The sequence below is a fragment of the Nerophis lumbriciformis genome, linkage group LG39 (assembly GCF_033978685.3).
Source record: "Nerophis lumbriciformis linkage group LG39, RoL_Nlum_v2.1, whole genome shotgun sequence".
Classification (NCBI taxonomy): Eukaryota; Metazoa; Chordata; class Actinopteri; order Syngnathiformes; family Syngnathidae; genus Nerophis; species Nerophis lumbriciformis.
In genome coordinates, this window is record NC_084586.2 from 13,802,501 (window position 1) to 13,827,500 (window position 25,000).

Sequence of the window (25,000 nt, forward strand, 5' to 3'; positions counted from 1 at the left end):
CACTATCAGAGCAACCTGGGCTCTCATAACACCTGAGCAGTGCCAGAAACTCATCGACTCCATGCCACGCCGCATTAACGCAGTAATTGAGGCAAAAGGAGCTCCAACCAAGTATTGAGTATTGTACATGCTCATATTTTTCATTTTCATACTTTTCAGTTGGCCAACATTTCTAAAAATCCCTTTTTTGTATTAGCCTTAAGTAATATTCTAATTTTGTGACACACGGAATTTTGGATTTTCATTTGTTGCCACTTCAAATCATCAAAATTAAATGAAATAAACATTTGAATGCATCAGTCTGTGTGCAATGAATAAATATAATGTACAAGTTACACCTTTTGAATGCAATTACTGAAATAAATCAAGTTTTTCAAAATATTCTAATTTACTGGCTTTTACCTGTATATATATATATATATATATATATAGTAGGGGTGTCAAAAAAAATTTAAATATATATTTAAATGTGTACAGTCCAGCCTCTCAGGCAAATCGATGTAGATGTCCATATTTGCTGTACAGATTTACTTTAGAAAAGAGAAGTGTTGGATACTTCTTATTTGCCTTTTTTGTATTTGACTTTATTAAATGTTTGGGTAAACATGTATTTTAAGTAATATATAAATGTATCAGAGCTGTTTGTTTATTTTGTGGAGTAATGTAGTTAATCATAGAACTGGCGCCCAATGTTATTAAAAAGTGTTCACTTTGAATCGAGAATCGAATCATTAGCCCCAAGAATCAAATTGAATCGTGTGGAACCCAAAGATTGACGGATTGACATATATGCAATGAGAAAATATGCACCGTATTTTCCGGACCACCGGATTATAAGGCGCACCGCCGATGAAAGGTCTATTTTCGATCTTTTTTCATGTGTGAGGCGCACCGGATTATAGGGCGCATTAAAGGAGTCATATTATTATTTATTATGTGTTTATCATGTTATTATTATATGTTAAACACTTCCTTGTGGTCTACATAATATGTAACGGTGGTCAAAATGTTGCATAAATTATGTTTGCACGTCTACACGTATCTCTTATGTGTGACTGCCATCTACTGGTCACACTTATCATTACACCATGTACCAAATAAAATTGCTTCAAGGTCGGTAAGCAAAACCAGAATTATTCCGTACATTAAGGCTATAAGGCCATACTTGCCCACCCTCCCGGATTTTCCGGGAGACTCCCGAAATTCAGCGCCTCTCCCGAAAACCTCCCGGGACAAATTTTCTCCCGAAATTCAGGCGGAGCTGGAGGCCACGCCCCCTCCAGGTTTATTGTTAGGCAGTTTCATTAACGTCCTCCCAGCACGGCAACAACACACAACAACAGCAGTCACGTTTTGGTCTACCATAAAGCAGTTTGTCTGCCGTAAACAGCAATGTTGTGACACTCTTAAACAGGACAATACTGCCATCTACTGTACATGCATGTGTGACAATAACATCTAGGGCTTTTAGAGATTGCAGTGCACAACTGCGCACACAACAAGGAGACGAAGCAGAATGCATCATCAGAGAGGGTGTTCAGCATGGTTAGAAAAATAGTGACAGAGAATAGAACAAGGATGGACAATTCAACCCTTAACTCAACAATGAGTAGATGAGTGTTATGTGTGTGTATGTGTGTAAATAAATGAACACTGAAATTCAAGTATTTATTTTATATATATATATATATATATATATATATATATATATATATATATATATATATATATATATATATATATATATAATAAAAAAATAAATAAAATAAAATAAAATAAATAAAATATATATATATATATATATATATATATATATATATAGCTAGAATTCACTGAAAGTCAGGTAGTCAAGTATTTCTTATATATATATATATATATATATATATATATATATATATATATATATATATGAAATACTTGACTTGGGGAATTCTAGCTGTAAATATACTCCTCCCCTCTTAACCACGCCCCCAACCACGCCCCCCGCCACCCCCACCCCCCACCTCCCAAAATCGGAGGTCTCAAAGTTGGCAAGTATGTATAAGGCGCACTGTCGAGTTTTGAGGGAAAAAAAGGATTATAAGTGCGCCCTAGTCCGGAAAACACAGTAAATTTTACTTGTTTGCTCTTTTAGTCCACTTTTTTATGTTTTTTGGGGGAGTAATAGTAGTTTTGCAATGTGCCGCCGGCCGTTAAAAAATTAGCTGCGGGCCGCAAATGGCCCTTGGGCTGCACTTTGGACACATCTGTGTTAATTGAATGACATGCATGCAAGTTAACACCACAAGGAGAGAAAAAAAAGGATTATAAGTGCCATCTCCGGGTTGGGGAGAAGACCCTGCCCCAAGTGGAGGAGTTCAAGTACCTCGGAGTCTTGTTCACGAGTGAGGGAAGAGTGGATCGTGAGATTGACAGGCGGATCGGTGCGGCGTCTTCAGTAATGCGGACGCTGTATCGATCCGTTGTGGTGAAGAAGGAGCTGAGCCGGAAGGCGAAGCTCTCTATTTACCGGTCGATCTACGTTCCCATCCTCACCTATGGTCATGAGCTTTGGGTTATGACCGAAAGGACAAGGTCACGGGTACAAGCGGCCGAAATGAGTTTCCTCCGCCGGGTGGCGGGGCTCTCCCTTAGAGATAGGGTGAGAAGCTCTGCCATTCGGGGGGAGCTCAAAGTAAAGCCGCTGCTCCTCCACATCGAGAGGAGCCAGATGAGGTGGTTCGGGCATCTGGTAAGGATGCCACCCGAGCGCCTCCCTAGGGAGGTGTTTAGGGCACGTCCGACCGGTAGGAGGCCGCGGGGAAGACCCAGGACACGTTGGGAAGACTATGTCTCCCGGCTGGCCTGGGAACGCCTCGGGATCCCCCGGGAGGAGCTGGATGAAGTGGCTGGGGAGAGGGAAGTCTGGGCTTCCCTGCTTAGGCTGCTGCCCCCGCGACCCGACCTCGGATAAGCGGAAGAAGATGGATGGATGGATGGAAGTGCGCCTTATAGTCCGAAAAATACGATATATATATATATATATATATATATATATATATATATATATATATATATATACTTGTCAGAACTCAACAAACTCAACCAAGTCCTGCCTGCTTTCTCTCTCATTCTTGCTGAGTAGGCATTTTAAATATATATATTTACGGTCTACTTGTGTGCTGTATCACAATCAATACTGTCATGAATTATTGACCTATTCAAGGCTGTAATTAGCCAACCTAAAAAATAGTCCACTCTGCAACTTTTTTTTTTTTAAATATTGCATATTTTGCATTTTTTACCCATTTTTGACAAAAAAGGCCATAAAACATAAAAACAAAAAATAAAAGTGACAAAAACACACATCAATAGATGTATATGAAGTTGTTGAAATATTTCAAACGTGTGCTGATTTAGGACACTTTTTAATGAGTAGGTCCCTTTTGGGTCCTGAGAGCAAGAGTGTATAGTTAAATGGTTAAATGGGTTTGTTATGTTTTGTTATTTTCTGTTAGTTTTGGACTCCCTCAGTTCCTGTTTTTGTGCACCCTTGAGTTTGTTTTGAGTTACCATGGTTGCTTATTATTTCCACCTGTCTTTGATTGGTGTTCGGGACGCTCACCTGTTTCCCGAGCACTAATCAGAGGCGCTATTTAAGCCTGCCTTTGCCGGTCAGTCCTATTGCTTGTCTCTAGTCTATGCTAAGTGGTAGCCTTAGCTTCGAGTGCGATCGGCACGTTGTTCCGTCGGCTTGTTTTCTGTTTTTTGTACCTCTTTGATTTTCGAGAATAAATCGTGTTCCTACCCGCACGTCCTGTCCGGAGTGGTCCGTCTGCATCCCGGGGGGGAACGAACCCTGCAGTGAGCTGCGACCCCCCCACACGTAACAGGGTTATACAAACCCCGTTTCCATATGAGTTGGGAAATTGTGTTAGATGTAAATATAAACGGAATACAATGATTTGCAACCCATATTCAACCCATATTCAGTTGAATATGCTACAAAGACAACATATTTGATGTTCAAACTCATAAACTTTTTTTTTTTTTTTTTTGCAAATAATCATTAACTTTAGAATTTGATGCCAGCAACACGTGACAAAGAAGTTGGGAAAGGTGGCAATAAATACTGATAAAGTTGAGGAATGCTCATCAAACACTTATTTGGAACATCCCACAGGTGTGCAGGCTAATTGGGAACAGGTGGGTGCCATGATTGGGTATAAAAACAGCTTCCCAAAAAATGCTCAGTCTTTCACAAGAAAGGATGGGGGCGAGGTACACCCCTTTGTCCACAACTGCGTGAGCAAATAGTCAAACAGTTTAAGAACAACGTTTCTCAAAGTGCAATTGCAAGAAATTTAGGGATTTCAACATCTACGGTCCATAATATCATCAAAAGGTTCAGAGAATCTGGAGAAATCACTCCACTTAAGCGGCATGGCCGGAAACCAACATTGAATGACCGTGACCTTCGATCCCTCAGACGGCACTGTATCAAAAACCGACTGTTGGAATAATTGTTTGTAAGTTATCACAAAAGAAATGTTGTATTATGAATGCTGTATTTCAAATTTTGTATTATGAATGCTGTATTTCGAGGCCTAACAAAAGGATGAAGTCTCGGGAAACGCCACTGTGAGTTCAGCACGGACAGATGTGCTCAACTCCTGGAGGAACTCTCTTTGAAGTGTTAAACGAACTCTCTTTGAAGTAATTCACAAACTCTCTTCCAACTATTTGGTCAACGCTATTTACGAGACGCTGCCCTCTTGAAGTCACTGTGGACAGGAGACGGGAGGGGTTGTCCATTGTCCTCCAACACCTGCCCCAGCTGGATCCAGGAAGAGCCAAGCCCGAGAAGTCCTCTTCTTGGACTTCAAAGCGACCAAAAACAATGACTGTTTTACATACCTCCCCATTCCTATTGTGACATATGTTGGTGCGTGAACATGGAAGATCTGAATTAAAAGAGGAGACGAGAACCTTCTTGGTCAGAGCGTGGTGCAGGACTGTGCAGAGAGTACAGTGACCATGTCTTTCCTCAATTGAGTCCAAATTGAATTCTGTCTCTGTTTGATTCCTTGCCTTTTGTCTTGTGTAACAGATGTCCTGTATTTGAACCTGACATCTAATTGGTCCTTCGAGCCGGATTCCAACACGTCTGACGATTCCAGCATGAGTGAGTGAAACCAGAGGACCATGGCAACCAAATCCTGATTGAGGAACTGCTTTTTCTTCATTTCGGGCTGGAATTGAAAGATTGACGGAAAATCCGAGGACAACAGGAAGGAAGGCAGAGAGCAGTGAGTACGTTTTAAATTGACGAAGAAAGAAACGACTGAGAGAAAGCGTGTGACTGAGGGTTACGACGCATAGACAAACCCTGTAAATTCTAGGCTCTAACAGGTAAAACAAACCCTGTAAATAACAGGTAAAAAGGCCAAATTAGAGGGAAGTCGGAGTCCAACGTCCGTGAGTATTAAAATTTTAAATAAAAACTGAATTAAGATAAAAACTGAAGAGGCAAAAAGACTGCAGGTTAACGGAACCGCGAAAACTGGAATCCGTAATATCCATAAACAAACATACTAGGGGGTGTCGGAGCCCACAATAATTTGAAATATCCGTGAACCATTATCCTGGGGACGTCGGAGTCCAACAGACCTAAAAGGGTCTATTCAGAATAAAAAACTGAATTTTGTCCGTGAAAAAACAATAACCTGGAGGGCGACGGAGTCCGCATGTAATATACATTGAAATTTCCGTAGATCAATATACTGAAAGGTGTGAATGTGAGAGTGTGTGGGAGTAATCGCCATTAGGCTATCACTCCATATTAAAGTTGTGAGAAGTAAATAGTGGGTTATTGTGGATGCTCTAGGCAAGACACCTCCACTGGGGAACCATCTCCAGTAGAAGCGACGTGTACCACAATAATAAATTAAACCACTATCTTACAACAAAAACAAAAGTAATCCTTATAAGTTTTCGGCTCTGTAGGAGGCGACGGATTACTCCAAATTCACAAAATGGGGAAAGGGACAAGTAAACCAAAGGTTAGTCCAAAAGACGAGTTAAAATGTAAAGACTGGAAAGCGGTAGAAATAACAAACCCAGATTTACTGAAATTTCTCGATGACTGGATATCAAAACATAAATTTACCGGATGCCTCAAAGTAGGTGATATTCTAAAGTTGCGAGAATCAATAATAGAAAAATGCGGAAGTAACAGAAAAAAGCTAGCCAGAATGGGGTGGGACCACACGGGGTGCTGGATGAGAATGGCTCAAAATAGAGAAGACGGAGAAAGACAGAAAAAAAAAGGAAGAGCAGGAAGAAAGGAAAATAAAAGGAAGAGAAGAGGCAAAAGAAAGGGCTAAGAGAGAAAAAAAGCTAATGTTTCATAGAACAGAAGATTATGAAACAGGGCCAGTTAGGAAAAAGCAAATAGGAGAATAATCTCAAAGTGCTAACGTGAGAGAAAAGTAAAAAGAAATGAAGAAATGGGGAAGAATCAATAAGAATTAATGCAAAATGAAATAAACTAATGTGAGAGAGAGAGAGATAATGGGGGTATTGAAATAAGAGATGAAGAAAAGGTAGACTGAAGATATACATGTATGTTTGGATATATAAAGAGCGCTTTTATATATACAAATATATATATGTATAATTAAATAATGGAATAAATAAAAACCTAGATTAATAACTATAATAAGAGTTGAGATGTATAGTATGATAAAATGATAAAGTGGGTTACATGTTTATTAGCTGAGGAAAGAAGAAAAAAAAAACAGAAAAAAAAAAAAGGAGAGAAGCTCAAGTGTTGCTGACCTTTGCCCTAAGAAGTGCACTCACGCCCTCACACACCACCTTGTGTGTGTGTGTGTGTGTGTGTGTGTGCGTGGCGCAGTGGGGGAGGTGTGAAAGTGAATTTATTACATGTAAATTTAAAGTAGGTTTAACTTTGAAGTGTAGTATAACATTCTTAAGTTAGATTATGTTTTAGACATTTGCAACACCATACATCTGAGTGTTGAGCTAAGATAAGATAAGGACATAACATAAAATAAATGAGGTATGGCAATCAGGAAAACTATCAGCTAGCGATAGACAACTGATTGCTTTAAATATTATTGAATAATAATTGCAAATAAAAATATAAACAATGGGAAGAATGTAAATTCAGAGTTTAAAAGTATAGATTAAGTAGCATATAGACAGTTAAGTGAGTTTAAAACATTACTTAAAAAATGCATAAAGTAATATGTATAACAAGCATTGTCCTGAGGTTCCATGCAGATCTAAACAAAGGCAAAATAATGCACCTTGGATGATAAACAGTTTGAAAAATGCATGTAAAAAGAAAAATAGACTTTGTAAGGCTTTATCAAATCAAGAACAGAGAATGCTGAAAAACGCTGTAAGAACTACAAAAACAAGTTGACCGATATATTGAGACAAGCAATGAAAGGAATACAAAGAAATTATGAGGATGATGTTGAACAAAAAAGACATCTATGTATGTCCAGACAAATAAACCAATCTTACAAAGAAAAATCGGTATAAGTGAGCAGCAATATTGAGCCAAGGTTGAACTCATGGCTCAACAGGAGGGATATGAATGCCCTTATACAGAAGTACTATACTTCCTATAGTTTAATTCTTATAAAAAAAATTTGTATAAAACATCTATGCAATTAACTAAATAAGAGTGAAGGAAAACATTATTGTCTGGTCATAGTAGATGCATTTTCAAAGTAGTTAGAAATATTTCCTAAAGGAAAAGCAGATGTGCTGACAGTAGCAAAAGCATTATGCAAATATTTAGTAAAAATGTACATTAACATTACAAGTACAACAGGACTAACACCATTTGAAAGATAGTGGAAAGACCAACCTGGGTACACTTAGTACATTGTAAAAAGGTCATTTCTGTTGAGTCATCCAATAAGGAAAGGGAAGCAAGGTCTGGTAATGGTGTGGACGCACACGATGACTAGAGTTTGAGCCAAACCACTGACCTTGGTAGAGGAGTGAATCAGCAGAAATGATACCCCAATGGCTCAGACGGTCCATAAACATATGGGTTAACGATATTGGTACTGGTCGGCCCTGCCCCCCTAATATGGTTCACTTGGGAATCTGAGGAAAATGTAGAACTCAGGAAACAAAATGATACTGCACCCATAGTAAACCCAAACCACTGGCAGAATCAAGAAGTAAAATACACTCACAGGGGAGGTCGTATTAGAAGACGGGCAATGGGAGGATTCGGAGTAACCCCATTAGTGAAAAAAATGCCAGAAAACCCATGCCAGAAAAACAGTAATGGGAAAAAGTATTTGGGATTGTATTTAAAAAGGTCATATAATGGAAAAAAAGTATTTGGAATTGTATTTGTGTTATCAAAGGGACATGTTAACTAGCACACTACAAATTCCACTGTGACAAAGTTGTAAGCATACCATTTGATGGTGTGTCAAAGTTTGATAATAATTGGTTCCTGTTTTGGTAATTAATTTGTTCCTTATGGCGGAGCAAGTGGGAAAGGCTACAAAAACTGATTGTGTTGTATGTATAAGCCCAGACAATTACTCAAGATGAGTCAAAAAAAGTTGAATTGAAGTAATGAGCAAAACAAAATTGACCCTGTAGCTAAAGAGACAAAACAGAAACCAATATTTGATAAATATGTGAAAAAAGCTAATTATACCTGCATTAACATGCAAGACTCTGTACAACAGTTAGGAAACGTATCATCAGATAACTGCATACACATAGTAAAAGTATCAATATTTGTACAAGAATTGTTAACACGCCTGAACAGTTTGATATCTGAACATTGGAAAATAATTAGACATGATGTAAACTGACAAAGTGTTGTAGATCCAACTTATATTGATGGGTGTCCAAGAGGTGTATCTGACGACTATAAATTGGTAAATCAAGTTGCAGCTGAATTTGAATCATCTGTCTACTGGTGGTGTACGATTAACAAGAATGTTGACAGAATAAACTATGTCCACTACAACGTACAGAGATTGGGAAATTGGACACAGGCCGGACTTGAAGCAGTCGCTGATCAACTCGCCACCACCTCCTTTATGGCCTTTCAAAACCGTATGGCGCTGGACATGTTGTTAGCGGAAAGAGGGGGTGTGTGCGCAATATTTGGTGAACAGTGTTGCACGTTCATACCAAACAACACCGATGCAGAAGGTAGCCTGACCAAAGCACTGGAAGGCCTTCGCACCCTCAACGGTAAAATGAAAGAGCACTCAGGCATAGATACATCTATGTGGGATGGGTGGATGGACGGTTTCGGCAAATACAAGTCTTTGGTATCATCAATTCTAGTATCTATGGCCGTGTTTGTAGCAATACTGACGTTGTGTGGATGTTGTTGTATTCCCTGTCTGCGTTCTCTGTTTAACCGTCTGATTACCACAGCGATTAGCCCAGCAGATGATAAAGCTGTTTAGATGCACTTCCTGGCGGACGATAAGGAAGATGAATTTGATGATGGGGATACCTACCTGGATGGTGTTCCTGATCTGTTTCCAGACCCGAGTAACAATGAGAAAAATTGATGTTGAACTCTGAGTGTAAACATAACTTTGTCGTAAGGAAATTAACCATTAACTGAAAATTGCAAGACGAAGTTATTAGGGATAAGGAGATTATGGGAACGTTTTTGCGATAAACAGGGGGGAAATGTTGGAATAATTGTTTGTAAGTTATCACAAAAGAAATGTTGTATTATGAATGCTGTATTTCAAATTTTGTATTATGAATGCTGTATTTCGAGGCCTAACAAAAGGATGAAGTCTCGGGAAACGCCACTGTGAGTTCAGCACGGACAGATGTGCTCAACTCCTGGAGGAACTCTCTTTGAAGTGTTAAACGAACTCTCTTTGAAGTAATTCACAAACTCTCTTCCAACTATTTGGTCAACGCTATTTACGAGACGCTGCCCTCTTGAAGTCACTGTGGACAGGAGACGGGAGGGGTTGTCCATTGTCCTCCAACACCTGCCCCAGCTGGATCCAGGAAGAGCCAAGCCCGAGAAGTCCTCTTCTTGGACTTCAAAGCGACCAAAAACAATGACTGTTTTACATACCTCCCCATTCCTATTGTGACATATGTTGGTGCGTGAACATGGAAGATCTGAATTAAAAGAGGAGACGAGAACCTTCTTGGTCAGAGCGTGGTGCAGGACTGTGCAGAGAGTACAGTGACCATGTCTTTCCTCAATTGAGTCCAAATTGAATTCTGTCTCTGTTTGATTCCTTGCCTTTTGTCTTGTGTAACAGATGTCCTGTATTTGAACCTGACACCGACATCAATCTTTAAAGGATATCACCACATGGGCTCAGGAACACTTCAGAAAACCACTGTCACTAAATACAGTTTGTCGCTACATCTGTAAGTGCAAGTTAAAGCTCTACTATGCAAAGCGAAAGCCATTTATCAACAACACCCAGAAACGCAGTCGGCTTCTCTGGGCCCGAGATCATCTAAGATGGACTCATGCATTGTAGAAAAGTGTTCTCTGGTCTGACGAGTCCACATTTCAAATTGTTTTTGGAAACTGTGGATGTCGTGTCCTACGGACCAAAGGGGAAGCGAACCATCCAGACTGTTATCGACGCAAAGTTCAAAAGCCAGCATCTGTGATGGTATGGGGGTGCATTAGTGCCCAAGGCATGGGTAACTTACACATCTGTTAATGCTGAAAGGTACATACAGGTTTTGGAACAACATATGCTGCCATCTAAGCGCCGTCTTTTTCATGGACGCCCCTGCTTATTTCAGCAAGACAATGCCAAGCCACATTCAGCACGTGTTACAACAGCGTGGCTTCGTAAAAAAAAAGAGTGCAGGTACTTTCCTGGGTCCGTCTGCAGTCCAGACCTGTCTCCCATCGAAAATGTGTGGCGCATTATGAAGCATAAAATACGACAGCGGAGACCCCGGACTGTTGAACGACTGAAGCTCTACATAAAACAAGAATGGGAAAGAATTCCACTTTCAAAGCTTCAACAATTAGTTTCCTCAGTTCCCAATCGTTTATTGAGTGTTGTTAAAAGAAAAGGTGATGTAACACAGTGGTGAACATGCCCTTTCCCAACTACTTTGGCACGTGTTGCAGCCATGAAAATTCTACGTTAATTATTATTTGCAAAAAAAAAAAAAAAGTTTATGAGTTTGAACATCAAATATGTTGTCTTTGTAGCATATTCAACTGAATATGGCTTGAAAAGGATTTGCAAATCGTTGTATTCCGTTTGTATTTACATCTAACACGATTTCCCAACTCATATGGAAACGGGGTTTGTACTTGTATAGCGCTTTTCTACCTTCAAGGTATTCAAAGCGCTTTGACAGTATTTCCACATTCACCCACTGATTGCAGGAGCCCTAACCACGACCCATCAGGAGCAAGGGTGAAGTGTCTTGCTCAAGGACGTGACGAAGTTGGTAAAAGGTGGGGATCGAACCAGGAACCCTCAGGTTGCTGGCACGGCCACTCTCCCAAGCGCGGCACGCCATCCCGCATAGTCACTTGTTCAGCTTGCAGAAGTGTGGAAAGCATCAATGAATAGACGGCAAACTGTGTCTCTCTTTAGAGGAAGAGCCTGCTGGAGCGCCTCTAAAGAGGCCCAGAGAGGAGCCTCTTTGTGGGGACACTTTGGCAGCAGCGTGTGGACGCGTGATGCCAAGATGGATCTACCCGCTTTACCCAGGCGGCAACACAACACACAGCAACCTTCGTTCGCTCGTCCTTATTCTCACTCCCTCCTGACGCCATACCTAGTGTCCACGTTCCAGAACCCACGTTTTTTTATTTATGCAAAGCGTTGCAGCGCGCTCTCTCCAACACGGCGAGGACAAGTCCGAAAAAAATGCTTACGGTTCAAGAAAGCGTCGGAGGAAAGTGAGGTGAAATGCAAATGAGCTGCTGCGGATTATGTAACGCACCGCATGTAAGGAAACCAGACGTCATAAAGCCATCTGTGATTATCTTATATAATTATTATTTCATCCATATTAGGAACTCTTTTGTCCTAATACAGACGAGTGGTGTGTGCATAAAAATGTTGCTGGTGGTACCATGTGTGTGTGTGTGTGTTCTTTTATTCCTACCCTTCTGGAGACGTCAACAAGGAAAAGTAGCTTCCATATGAGGAGGTGTGAACAAGTGAGGACATAAATCATGGTCCCAATACGGAAAACCATTGCATCTAATAGAGAGCCAAATACTAGAGTTCCGGACAGGCTAACCTCCTCCAACCTCCGAGGACAAAGCTACGAACAATGCTGCTCCCAGTCCGTGGAACGCTCTCCCTGACCACCTGAGGGCACCACAGACTGTGGATGCTTTTAAAAAAGACTTAAAAACTCTTCTTTTAAAAAAAAAAAAAAAAAAAAGCCTTGTTTTAGATAGTCCGAAAAACACGGTAAAGTTCACTTGTTTGCTCTTTTAGTCCACTTTTTTATGTTTTTTGGGGGGTAATAGTATTTTTGCAATGTGCCGCCGGCCGCTAAAAAAGTAGCTGCGGGCCGCAAATGGCCCCTGGGCTGCACTATGGACACATCTGTGCTAATTGAATAACATGCATGCAGGTAAACACAACAAGGAGAAAAAAAAAGGATTATAAGTGCGCCTTATAGTCCAAAAAATACGGTATGTATGTATGTGTGTATATATATATATATATATAAATATATATATATATATATATATATATATATATATATATATATATATATACACACACACAGTATACATATACATACATACCTTATAGTCCGATATGGTATATATATATATATATATATATATATATATATATATATATATATACATACATACCGTATTTTTCGGACTATGTGTGTGTATATATATATATATATATATATATATATATATATATATATATATATATATATATATGTATATATATATATATATATATTCCCATAGCTACGAACAATGGGAGACCGGGCTTTCTGCTCCGCCGCTCCCAGTCCGTGGAACGCTCTCCCTGACCACATGAGGGCACCACAGACTGTGGATGCTTTTTAAAAAAGACTTAAAAACCCTTCTTTTTAAAAAAGCCTTTTTTTTTTAGATATATGCATACTAGTTCTAGCTATAAGGCTGTCCTAGTTTTTAGTTTTTAGTTTTTTTAATATGTTTTTATGTATTTTTTAATACACTGTAGCACTTTGAGGTTGTTTGCTTAATGTAAAGTGCTTTTTACAAATAAAATCTATTATTATTATTATGAGAGTCTGTGAACATTGCTCCAAAGTCAGGATTTTTAGTTGATTTAATGTGCATACAAAAGTAAACATTGACAGGTAATATATGATAAAACAAGACAGCAGCTAAAGAAGGACTTCCCTATTCATCCCCGAAACCCCCCACCCCCCCCACCCCCAGGTGAACAGCTGATTGTACGACTTCCGGTGCTGACGTAAGACAACCCGCGTCCCATATGTGACCGTAGGATGAACAAATACACTACGTTACTAAGACTATAGTGGCCATTAACAGTTAGCTTCTACAGCTGGGTTGCCCAAAGTGCGGCACAGGAACCATCTGTGGTCCGTGACTCCTTTGTCATCGGCCTTAAGCATATTACAAAAAACACAAAATAGATATCTCATGTGCACCCCTGGTGGTGAAATCTATCAAAATGAGGGTGGTCCCAAAAAGGAGGGATTTTTCAAATTGACTGTGTGTACGCCGCCTTCCGCCCGATTGTAGCTGAGATATGCTCCAGCGCCCCCCGCGACCCCGAAGGGATTAAGCGGTAGTAAATGGATGGATGGATGGATGGACTGTGTGTCAGTTTTAAAAGTGCTCCCCCTTTGGTCAACATATGAAATAACAAGTGTGTGTAAAATTTTTTGAAGTGCTCCCCTCTGGCCAACATATGGAATAACAAGTGTGTGTAAGAAATTGAAATGCGCCCCCTTGGCCAACATTTATAATAAATAAATAAATATGTATATAGAGACATACTGTAATAACTTGAAGGTAATAATGAAGATTAAAAACAAACAAAAAATTCAGAAAATAAATAAAATAACTAAAAGCAGCCTTTTTCTCACAATGTCGACTTTTTTCTTATAAAAGTTGGAACAATTTCTCATATTCTTTCTGTTTCTGTAATATTGCACTATTTTCTCGTAAAATTATTACTTTTTTTTACTTTATATGTCATATAAAATTCAGATTTTCATCACAATATTGCCAATTTTTTTGTTGTTCTTCTAAAATAGTGACATTTTTTTACTTTTGTCATAATTTTGCGGAGTAAAATTTGGATTATTATTATTATTATTATATTGCCAACATTTTAATGTTTTCTTATAAAATTGTGACTTTTGTCGAGTAAAATTCCGTTATCATAATATTGCACAAATGTTCAGTTTTTCTTGTAAAATTTTGACTCGCGTTGAGTAAAATTACGACTCTTTTCATAGAATTGCCAAAATGTTGAGCCTTTCTTGTAAAATTGCGACTGTTATTGAGTAAAATTCCAACTTTTATCCTAATATTGCAATATTGCACAAATGTTCCATTATTCTTGTAAAAGTTTGACTTGCGTTGAGTATAATTATAACTTTTATTATAATACTGCCAACATTTTAAGTTTTTCTTGTGAAATTCCAATTCATTTTTCACAACAAGCTTTTTTATATTTGCATAGAATGTAAATATTGATAATGTTGTAAATACACATCTTTATATATCTAGAAAGGGTGGTCCTAAAGAGGTAGGCATTTTTCGGAGGTCCCAAGAAGGTAAGGAATACAAGAATATGTGTGTGTGTGTGTGTGTGTGTGTGGGTGTGGGTGTGTGTGTGTAGTCTTACAGGACAGTTGCGGAGGTCTCCCATGTTGCTGGCGTTGCGCAGAAGTTCCCCAAACATGTCCGGCGTAGCCTTTTCTCTGACCTCTAGCATCCTCACTGCCTGGTTACTGCAGCAGAACACACACACAAACACACACAAACACACACAAACACACACAAACACACACAGGTTTTAAAACACACTCAAAAGTTAGTTTTGGCCTCATCCCTCACTTAAAGCGTGAATAATGCACTACCGTCCTGGTAAGCCAGAAAGAGCAAGAGATGATACAGTATTATGCTACCTGGTGGTGGTTTGAGCACACTGCAGCTAGTTCACCCGCTCCTTAATGGCGGGGTGTCCAAACTGCGTCCGCCGCCGTCTTCAATTTAGCCCGAGAGACGTCAAGAGTTTAATAAGGAATTTAGCCACAGGAAGATTTTTATTAATTTTAAAAAGTAAACGTATGCACTACTACATTGCCTGAGTAATTCAGCCAAGCACAGAAATTACTTGTATGACCAAAGGCAAACAACCTTCCTTAGTCATGGTGCAAAAAAAAAAATCGAACCAACAAAAAATGCCACCAGACATGGTCACACATAACACAATATAACACAATTTGTGGGTACTATCAAAAATGTGCACGCATCATTACATTTAAAAAACAAACAAACACCCATTTAAATCTTCTACAAAGCATGATGGGAAAAATACAAAACACTCTCTCCAGACTTATCCATGTTTGGCGCATTTTAGCTGCTTGATATTTCTGATTGGATACAAAACTTTAAGGAGGTTTTCATACTTAATATATCTGTCACGTTCAAACACTGAGGACATCTATTAAACAAGACAAAAGGCAAGGAATCAAACAGAGACAGAATTCAATTTGGACTCAATATTGAGGAGAGACATGGCCACTGCACTCTCTGTACAGTCCTGCACCACGCTCTGACGAAGAAGGTTTTCGTCTCCTCTTTTATTCAGATGTTCAATGTTCACGCACCAACACATGTCTCAGCAGAAATAGGAAGTATGTAAAACAGTCATTGTTTTCGGTCAAATTGAAGTCCAAGAAGAGGATGTCTCGGGCTGGGCTCTTCCTGGATCCAGCTGGGGCAGGTATTGGAAGACAATGGATAACCCCTCCCGTCTCCTGACCACAGCGACTTCAAGAGGGCAGCGGGTCGTAAATAGCGTTGACCTCGGTTACCAAATAGTTGGAAGAGAGTTTGTGAAATACTTCAGAGAGAGTTCGTTTAACACTTCAAAGAGAGTTCCTCTGGAAGTTGAGCAGATTCTGTCATCTGTCCGTGTTGAAATCACAGTGGCGTTTCACGAGCCTTCTTCCTCTTGTTAGGCCTCGAAAGACAGCATTCATCTTCTTATCAGGAACATAATGTAATACAACGTTTCTTTTTGTGATAACTTACAAACAATTATTCCAACAGTATCCAATTAACATAATTAATATTTATATATTCATGATATTAATATAATATGTACACACACACACATATATATATATATATATATATATATATATATATATATATATATATATATATATATATATATATATATGTAATTACTTTATATGCAGTCAGCTTTCGGCCCTTGACCAATTTTTTTTTTAGCCCAATGCGGTCCCCAAGGCAAAAAGTTTGGACACCCTTGCCTTAATGCTTCAGTCACACGCAGGATTCTCACAGGAATGAGGTAAAGTGACAACCTTACCTACTGTAAACATTTCTTTGAACCACTTCTTTGTGCCTAATATTGGCCACAAAATGTTCTGTCATGATCTATCCTTTTTTTTGTCCCAGTGCCTCGTTTCTGGGTCACGGGGGCGTAGCCACCTGATGCTCATTACCACCTGACCACTTAAGCTCTCCAGTCCCTTCACTCGTCGCCAGTACATCCCTGATGATTCACCCTTCCAGTCACGTACAGCGCCTCTGCTTTGGCTCCGCTCACACTCCTCGTTCCCCCATGGCTCAGTTCCAGCGTTGTGGTGTGGTGTTACCTACAGTATGTTACCTCTCCGTACCTTCTGTGTGCTATTTATGTTTCTCGCACCTTAAGTGTGCATCCGTAGTTATTTTTTCCTCACTCCTTTTGAGTGCACTTTTTCTTATTCTTCTTATTCATTTTTTGCTCTGCGTTGGCGTCCTCCTCCAACTAAGCCGATTGTGACAGTTTCATTATAATTATTATACCAAATACCGTATTTTCTGGACCATAAGGCGCACCGGATTATAAGGCGCATTAAAAGGGTCATATTATATTATAGCAGCATCTCCTCATCCGTGGCTCACTAGTGCAACAAGTGAAAAACCGTCCGACCGGAACTCTCTAATAACTAAAGTTCCTTGGATGAATAATATCAACTCACTACACCGGTATGTTTTAGTGCTTTCATGGCGAGTTTACTGACAGATATAAGTAAGAACTTTACACTACTTTATATTAGAAATGGCAACAGCGGAGGATGAATGTCCCATAACAAGAAGATAGAGAAAAAGAAGAAATGTATCGACTACGGTGTTGACACGGACTACAAAGGCGGGCGCGCGCAAATTTTCAAGACTTATGCAGATCCCAAATACACATCAGCAGGTACCAGAAGGTAAGAAAAGTTGCTTTTGCATAATATTGCGAAACAAATTGCCAGATAATATGTCTACTAATGGGTGCCATTTTGTGGTCCTTATACACACACCATAATAATACTTGTATCTCTGACTATGGTCGCCGTAATGGACCGACAATCCATCAAGTGGTGTGGCTTCAGAGCTAACCAAAATCATACTAAAACATTTTGACAGATTTTTGAGCGCCGTGTGTAATGTTCTTTATTTTCAATGGAACATTTAGAGTTTTGGTGTTGTTTACTGGCGTCATATTTCAGTCTACACGTATCTCTTATGTGTTACTGCCATCTACTGGTCACACTTATCATTAATGTTATGTTTTATTGTTTTGTTTTTAATGTTTTGTATTGTGTTTTTATATGTTTAATGGATCTTAAGGTCTGCAATAAAGATTGATGATGATTACACCATGTACCAAATAAAATTGCTTTGAGGTCGGTAAGCACAACCAGAATTATTCCGTACATTAGGCACACTGGGTTTTAAGGCGCACGGTCGATTTTTGAGAAAATGAAAGTATTTTAAGTGCGCCTTATAGTGCAAAAAATACGGTAACTTTCTTGCCAGAATCGGTTCGAATTGAGAATCAACTCTGAATCGAATCGTCACACCAGGAATCGGAATCAGATCAAATTGTTAGGTGCCCAAAGAGTCACACCACTAAATATTATCGATATCGGCCGATATCGTGATGCAGTTTTCAGCCGTATTGCCCGGCCCGAACTCATATCTGTCACAACGTGGTTTTCGCTTACTACGGGGTCGTTTTCCCAGGAAGGCAAACGGACGACTCGGGACAGGACTTGCAGATAGGAACATGATTTAATTTTAAGAAACAATCAACGAGGTACAAAACAGAAAACAACCCAAAGACAAGCGTGCCTATCGCACGCGGAAGCTAAGGCAAAAACTTAGGACATGAAACTATAGACATGAACCTCACGAAACTGTGGCATGAAACAAACACAAAACTGTGGCATGAAACCAATAGCATTAACTATGGCATAGAACAAACACGAAACTGTGGCATAAAACCAATAGCATTAACTAAGGCATAGGACAAACACGAAACTGTGGCATAAAACACCAAGCATTAACTATGGCATAGAACAAACACAAAACTGTGGCATGAAACCAATAGCATTAACTATGGCATAGAACAAACACGAAACTGTGGCATGAAACCAATAGCATTAACTAAGGCATAGGACAAACACGAAACTGTGGCATGAAAAAACTAGCATTAACTATGGCATAGAACAAACACAAAACGGTGGCATGAAACCAATACTCTTAACTAAGGCATAGAACAAACACAAAACTGTGGCATGAAACCAATAGCATTAACTATGGCATAGAACAAACACGAAACTGTGGCATGAAACCAATAGCATTAACTAAGGCATAGAACAAACACGAAACGGTGGCATGAAACCAATAGCATTAACTATGGCATAGAACAAACACAAAACTGTGGCATGAAACCAATAGCATTAACTATGGCATAGAACAAACATGAAACTGTGGCATGAAACCAATAGCATTAACTATGGCATAGAACAAACACGAAACTGTGGCTTGAAACCAATAGCATTAACTATGGCATAGAACAGACATGAAACTGTGGCTTGAAACCAATAGCATTAACTATGGCATAGAACAAACACGAAACTGTGGCATGAAACAACTAGCATTAACTATGGCATAGAACAAACACGAAACTGTGGCATGAAACCAATAGCATTAACTATGGCATAGAACAAACACGAAACTGTGGCATGAAACCAATAGCATTAACTAAGGCATAGAACAAACACCAAACTGTGGCATGAAACCCATAATGACGCCGGGACGACTGACTGGCAAAGGCAGGCTTAAATAGTCCTCTGATTAGAAGCAGGTGCGCGTCCCGAACACCAGAGGCAGGTGAAAATCATAAGTAGCCATGGTAACTAAAACAAACTCAGGTGTCAAACAGGAACTAAAAGAGTCCAAATCTAACAGAACATAACAAAAACATGATCCGGACCACGGATCATGACAATATCGAACTTTCGCACGCGGCGCTTAAGGGTAAAAATAGCTACCACAGCTACTCGGACACAGCGCCTCCTAGTGCCCTATTCCCACGCCCACTTATACCTTGTAAGTGGAGGTAGCAACCCCATCCAGCCCCTTCCCTTAATGGACGACTTCCGTATTTCATTGACCTGCACCAACGGCTACCTGGACACGTTAACTTGAGCATGTGTGTGTGTGTGTGTGTGTGTGTGTCTGTGTGTGGGTGTGCGTGTGTGTGTGTGTGTGTGTGTGTGTGTGTGTGTGTGTGTGTGTGTGTGTGTGTGTGTGTGTGTGTGTGTGTGTGTGCATGTTTTCTTACCACAGGGACGTGGTGGAGATGTAGTGCACCATCTGAATGAAGGGCAGTGGGTCCGACGTGGCTCCGCAGCTGTTGCAAACACACTGCAAGCACAAACCCGCGCGTCACATCCAGTACATTGACTTATATAAGTGTGTGTGTGTGTGTGTGTGTGTGTGTGTGTGTGTGTGTGTGTGTGTGTGTGTGTGTGTGTGTGTGTGTGTGTTCTTGTATTTCTACCATTCTTGAGACATCAACAAGGAAAAGTAGCTTCCATATGAGGAGGTGTGAACAAGTGAGGACATAAATCATGGTCCCAATACGGAAAACCATCGCATCTAATAGAGAATGTCTCATTTGCACCCCTGGTGGTGAAATCTATCAAAATGAGGGTGGTCCCAAAAAGGAGGGATTTTTCAAATCGACTCTGTGTCGCTTTTAAAAGTGCTCCCCCTCTGGTCAACATATGAAATAACAAGTGTGTGTAAGAAATTAAAATGCGCCCCCTTTGGCCAAAATTAATTTAAAAAAAATAAAAATAAATATTTATATAGAGACATACTGTAATAACTTGAAGTAAATAATGAAGTTTAAAAATTAATTACAACCTAAACAAAATAGCATAGTATGTATATATTATTAATGTTGTAAATACACATCTTTATATATCTAGAAAGGGTGGTCCTAAAAAGGTAGGCATTTTTCGGAGGTCTCAAGAAGGTAGAAAATACAAGAATGTGTATGTGTGTTCTTGTATTTCTACCCTTCTTGAGACATCAACAAGGAAAAGTAGCTTCCATATGAGGAGGTGTGAACAAGTGATGACATAAATCATGGTCCCAATACGGAAAACCATTGCATCTAATAGAGAATGTCTCATTTGCACCCCTGGTGGTGAAATCTACCAAAATGAGGGTGGTCCCAAAAATGAGGGATTTTTCAAATTGACTGTGTGTCGCTTTTAAAAGTGCTCCCCCTCTGGTCAACATATGAAATAACAAGTGTGTGTAGGAAATTAAAATGCGCCCCCTTTGGCCAAAATTAATTTAAAAAAAATTTTTTTTTAAATATTTATATAGAGACATACTGTAATAACTTGAAGTAAATAATGAAGTTTAAAAATTAATTACAACCAAAAAAAATAGCATCGTATGTATATATTATTAATGTTGTAAATACACATGTTTATATATCTAGAAAGGCTGGTCCTAAAAAGGTAGGCATTTTTCGGAGGTCTCAAGAAGGTAGAAAATACAAGAATGTGTATGTGTGTTCTTGTATTTCTACCCTTCTTGAGACATCAACAAGGAAAAGTAGCTTCCATATGAGGAGGTGTGAACAAGTGATGACATAAATCATGGTCCCAATACGGAAAACCATTGCATCTAATAGAGAATGTCTCATTTGCACCCCTGGTGGTGAAATCTACCAAAATGAGGGTGGTCCCAAAAAGGAGGGATTTTTCAAATTGACTGTGTGTCGCTTTTAAAAGTGCTCCCCCTCTGGTCAACATATGAAATAACAAGTGTGTGTAAGAAATTAAAATGCGCCCCCTTTGGCCAAAATGAATTAAAAAAATAAAAATAAAATTATTTATATAGAGACATACTGTAATAACTTGAAGTAAATAATGAAGTTTAAAAATTAATTACAACCAAAAAAAAATAGCATAGTATGTATATATTATTAATGTTGTAAATACACATCTTTATATATCTAGAAAGGGTGGTCCTAAAAAGGTAGGCATTTTTCGGAGGTCTCAAGAAGGTAGAAAATACAAGAATGCGTATGTGTGTTCTTGTATTTCTACCATTCTTGAGACATCAACAAGGAAAAGTAGCTTCCATATGAGGAGGTGTGAACAAGTGTTGACATAAATCATGGTCCCAATACAGAAAACCATTGCATCTAATAGAGAATGTCTCATTTGCACCCCTGGTGGTGAAATCTATCAAAATGAGGGTGGTCCCAAAAAGGAGGGATTTTTTCAAATTGACTGTGTGTCGCTTTTAAAAGTGCTCCACCTCTGGTCAACATATGAAACAACAAGTGTAAGAAATTATAATGCGCCCCCTTTGGCCAAAATTAATTTAAAAAAATAAAAATAAAAATATTTATATAGAGACATACTGTAATAACTTGAAGTAAATAATGAAGTTTAAAAATTAATTACAACCAAAAAAAAATAGCATAGTACGTATATATTATTAATGTTGTAAATACACATCTTTATACATCTAGAAAGGGTGGTCCTAAAAAGGTAGGCATTTTTCGGAGGTCTCAAGAAGGTAGAAAATACAAGAATGCGTATGTGTGTTCTTGTATTTCTACCATTCTTGAGACATCAACAAGGAAAAGTAGCTTCCATATGAGAAGGTGTGAACAAGTGATGACATAAATCATGGTCCCAATACAGAAAACCATTGCATCTAATAGAGAATGTCTCATTTGCACCCCTGGTGGTGAAATCTATCAAAATGAGGGTGGTCCCAAAAAGGAGGGATTTTTCAAATTGACTGTGTGTCGCTTTTAAAAGTGCTCCCCCTCTGGTCAACATATGAAACAACAAGTGTAAGAAATTATAATGCGCCCCCTTTGGCCAAAATTAATTTAAAAAAATAAAAATAAAAATATTTATATAGAGACATACTGTAATAACTTGAAGTAAATAATTAAGTTTAAAAATTAATTACAACCAAAAAAAAATAGCATAGTATGTATATATTATTAATGTTGTAAATACACATCTTTATATATCTAGAAAGGGTGGTCCTAAAAAAGGAAGGCATTTTTCAGTGGTCTCAAGAAGGTAGAAAATACAAGAATGTGTATGTGTGTTCTAGTATTTCTACCCTTCTTGAGACATCAACAAGGAAAAGTAGCTTCCATATGAGGAGGTGTAAACAAGTGTTGACATAAATCATGGTCCCAATACGGAAAACCATTGCATCTAATAGAGAATGTCTCATTTGCACCCCTGGTGGTGAAATCTATCAAAATGAGGGTGGTCCCAAAAAGGAGGGATTTTTTCAAATTGACTGTGTGTCGCTTTTAAAAGTGCTCCCCCTCTGGTCAACATATGAAACAACAAGTGTAAGAAATTATAATGCGCCCCCTTTGGCCAAAATTAATTTTAAAAAATAAAAATAAAAATATTTATATAGAGACATACTGTAATAACTTGAAGTAAATAATTAAGTTTAAAAATTAATTACAACCAAAAAAAAAATAGCATAGTATGTATATATTATTAATGTTGTAAATACACATCTTTATATATCTAGAAAGGGTGGTCCTAAAAAAGGAAGGCATTTTTCAGTGGTCTCAAGAAGGTAGAAAATACAAGAATGTGTATGTGTGTTCTAGTATTTCTACCCTTCTTGAGACATCAACAAGGAAAAGTAGCTTCCATATGAGGAGGTGTAAACAAGTGTTGACATAAATCATGGTCCCAATACGGAAAACCATTGCATCTAATAGAGAATGTCTCATTTGCACCCCTGGTGGTGAAATCTATCAAAATGAGGGTGGTCCCAAAAAGGAGGGATTTTTCAAATTGACTGTGTGTCGCTTTTAAAAGTGCTCCCCCTCTGGTCAACATATGAAATAACAAGTGTGTGTGTAAGAAATTAAAATGCGCCCCCTTTGACCAAAATTCATACACAAATCAAATAAGTATGTATATAGAGACATAATGTAATAACTTGAAGTAAATAATGAAGATTAAAAACCAATTACAAACAAAAAATTCAACAACAAAAAAATGAACTAAAAGCTTACCTTTTTTATATGTGCACAGTATATATATATTATTAATGTTGTAAATACACATCTTTATATATCTAGAAAGGCTGGTCCTAAAAAGGTAGGCATTTTTCGGTGGTCTCAAGAAGGTAGAAAATACAAGAATGTGTATGTGTGTTCTTGTATTTCTACCCTTCTTGAGACATCAACAAGGAAAAGTAGCTTCCATATGAGGAGGTGTGAACAAGTGATGACATAAATCATGGTCCCAATATGGAAAACCATTGCGTCTAATAGAGAATGTCTCATTTGCACCCCTGGTGGTGAAATCTATCAAAATGAGGGTGGTCCCAAAAAGGAGGGATTTTTCAAATTGACTGTGTGTCGCTTTTAAAAGTGCTCCCCCTCTGGTCAACATATGAAATAACAAGTGTGTGTAGGAAATTAAAATGCGCCCCTTTGGCCAAAATTAATTTAAAAAAATAAAAATAAAAATATTTGTATAGAGACATACTGTAATAACTTGAAGTAAATAATGAAGTTTAAAAATTAATTACAACCAAAAAAAAATAGCATAGTATGTATATATTATTAATGTTGTAAATACACATCTTTATATATCTAGAAAGGGTGGTCCTAAAAAGGTAGGGATTTTTCGGAGGTCTCAAGAAGGTAGAAAATACAAGAATGCGTATGTGTGTTCTTGTATTTCTACCATTCTTGAGACATCAACAAGGAAAAGTAGCTTCCATATGAGGAGGTGTGAACAAGTGATGACATAAATCATGGTCCCAATACAGAAAACCATTGCATCTAATAGAGAATGTCTCATTTGCACCCCTGGTGGTGAAATCTATCAAAATGAGGGTGGTCCCAAAAAGGAGGGATTTTTCAAATTGACTGTGTGTCGCTTTTAAAAGTGCTCCCCCTCTGGTCAACATATGAAACAACAAGTGTAAGAAATTATAATGCGCCCCCTTTGGCCAAAATTAATTAAAAAAAATAAAAATAAAAATATTTATATAGAGACATACTGTAATAACTTGAAGTAAATAATTAAGTTTAAAAATTAATTACAACCAAAAAAAAAATAGCATAGTATGTATATATTATTAATGTTGTAAATACACATCTTTATATATCTAGAAAGGGTGGTCCTAAAAAAGGAAGGCATTTTTCAGTGGTCTCAAAAAGGTAGAAAATACAAGAATGTGTATGTGTGTTCTAGTATTTCTACCCTTCTTGAGACATCAACAAGGAAAAGTAGCTTCCATATGAGGAGGTGTGAACAAGTGATGACATAAATCATGGTCCCAATACGGAAAACCATTGCATCTAATAGAGAATGTCTCATTTGCACCCCTGGTGGTGAAATCTATCAA

The 25,000-nt window shown here is 38.4% G+C and overlaps 1 protein-coding gene across 5 annotated transcripts in view; it reads right to left on the reverse strand.

Annotated features, from left to right (window-relative positions):
- The window catches only part of usp54b (ubiquitin specific peptidase 54b), a 198,303-nt gene that overhangs the window by 79,199 nt on the left and 94,104 nt on the right, over positions 1-25,000 (reverse strand). For all 5 annotated transcript variants that reach the window (XR_012049420.1, XR_012049421.1, XR_012049419.1 and 2 more), the window contains exons 6-7: positions 19,896-19,978; positions 14,880-14,985 (exon numbers count right to left, since the gene is read on the reverse strand). Coding sequence is in view for 2 of the 5 variants with exons in the window: in XM_061931743.2 (XP_061787727.2) it covers positions 14,880-14,985; positions 19,896-19,978 (189 nt within the window). In the remaining 3 variants the exon portion in view is untranslated. The remainder of the gene's footprint in view (positions 1-14,879; positions 14,986-19,895; positions 19,979-25,000) is intronic.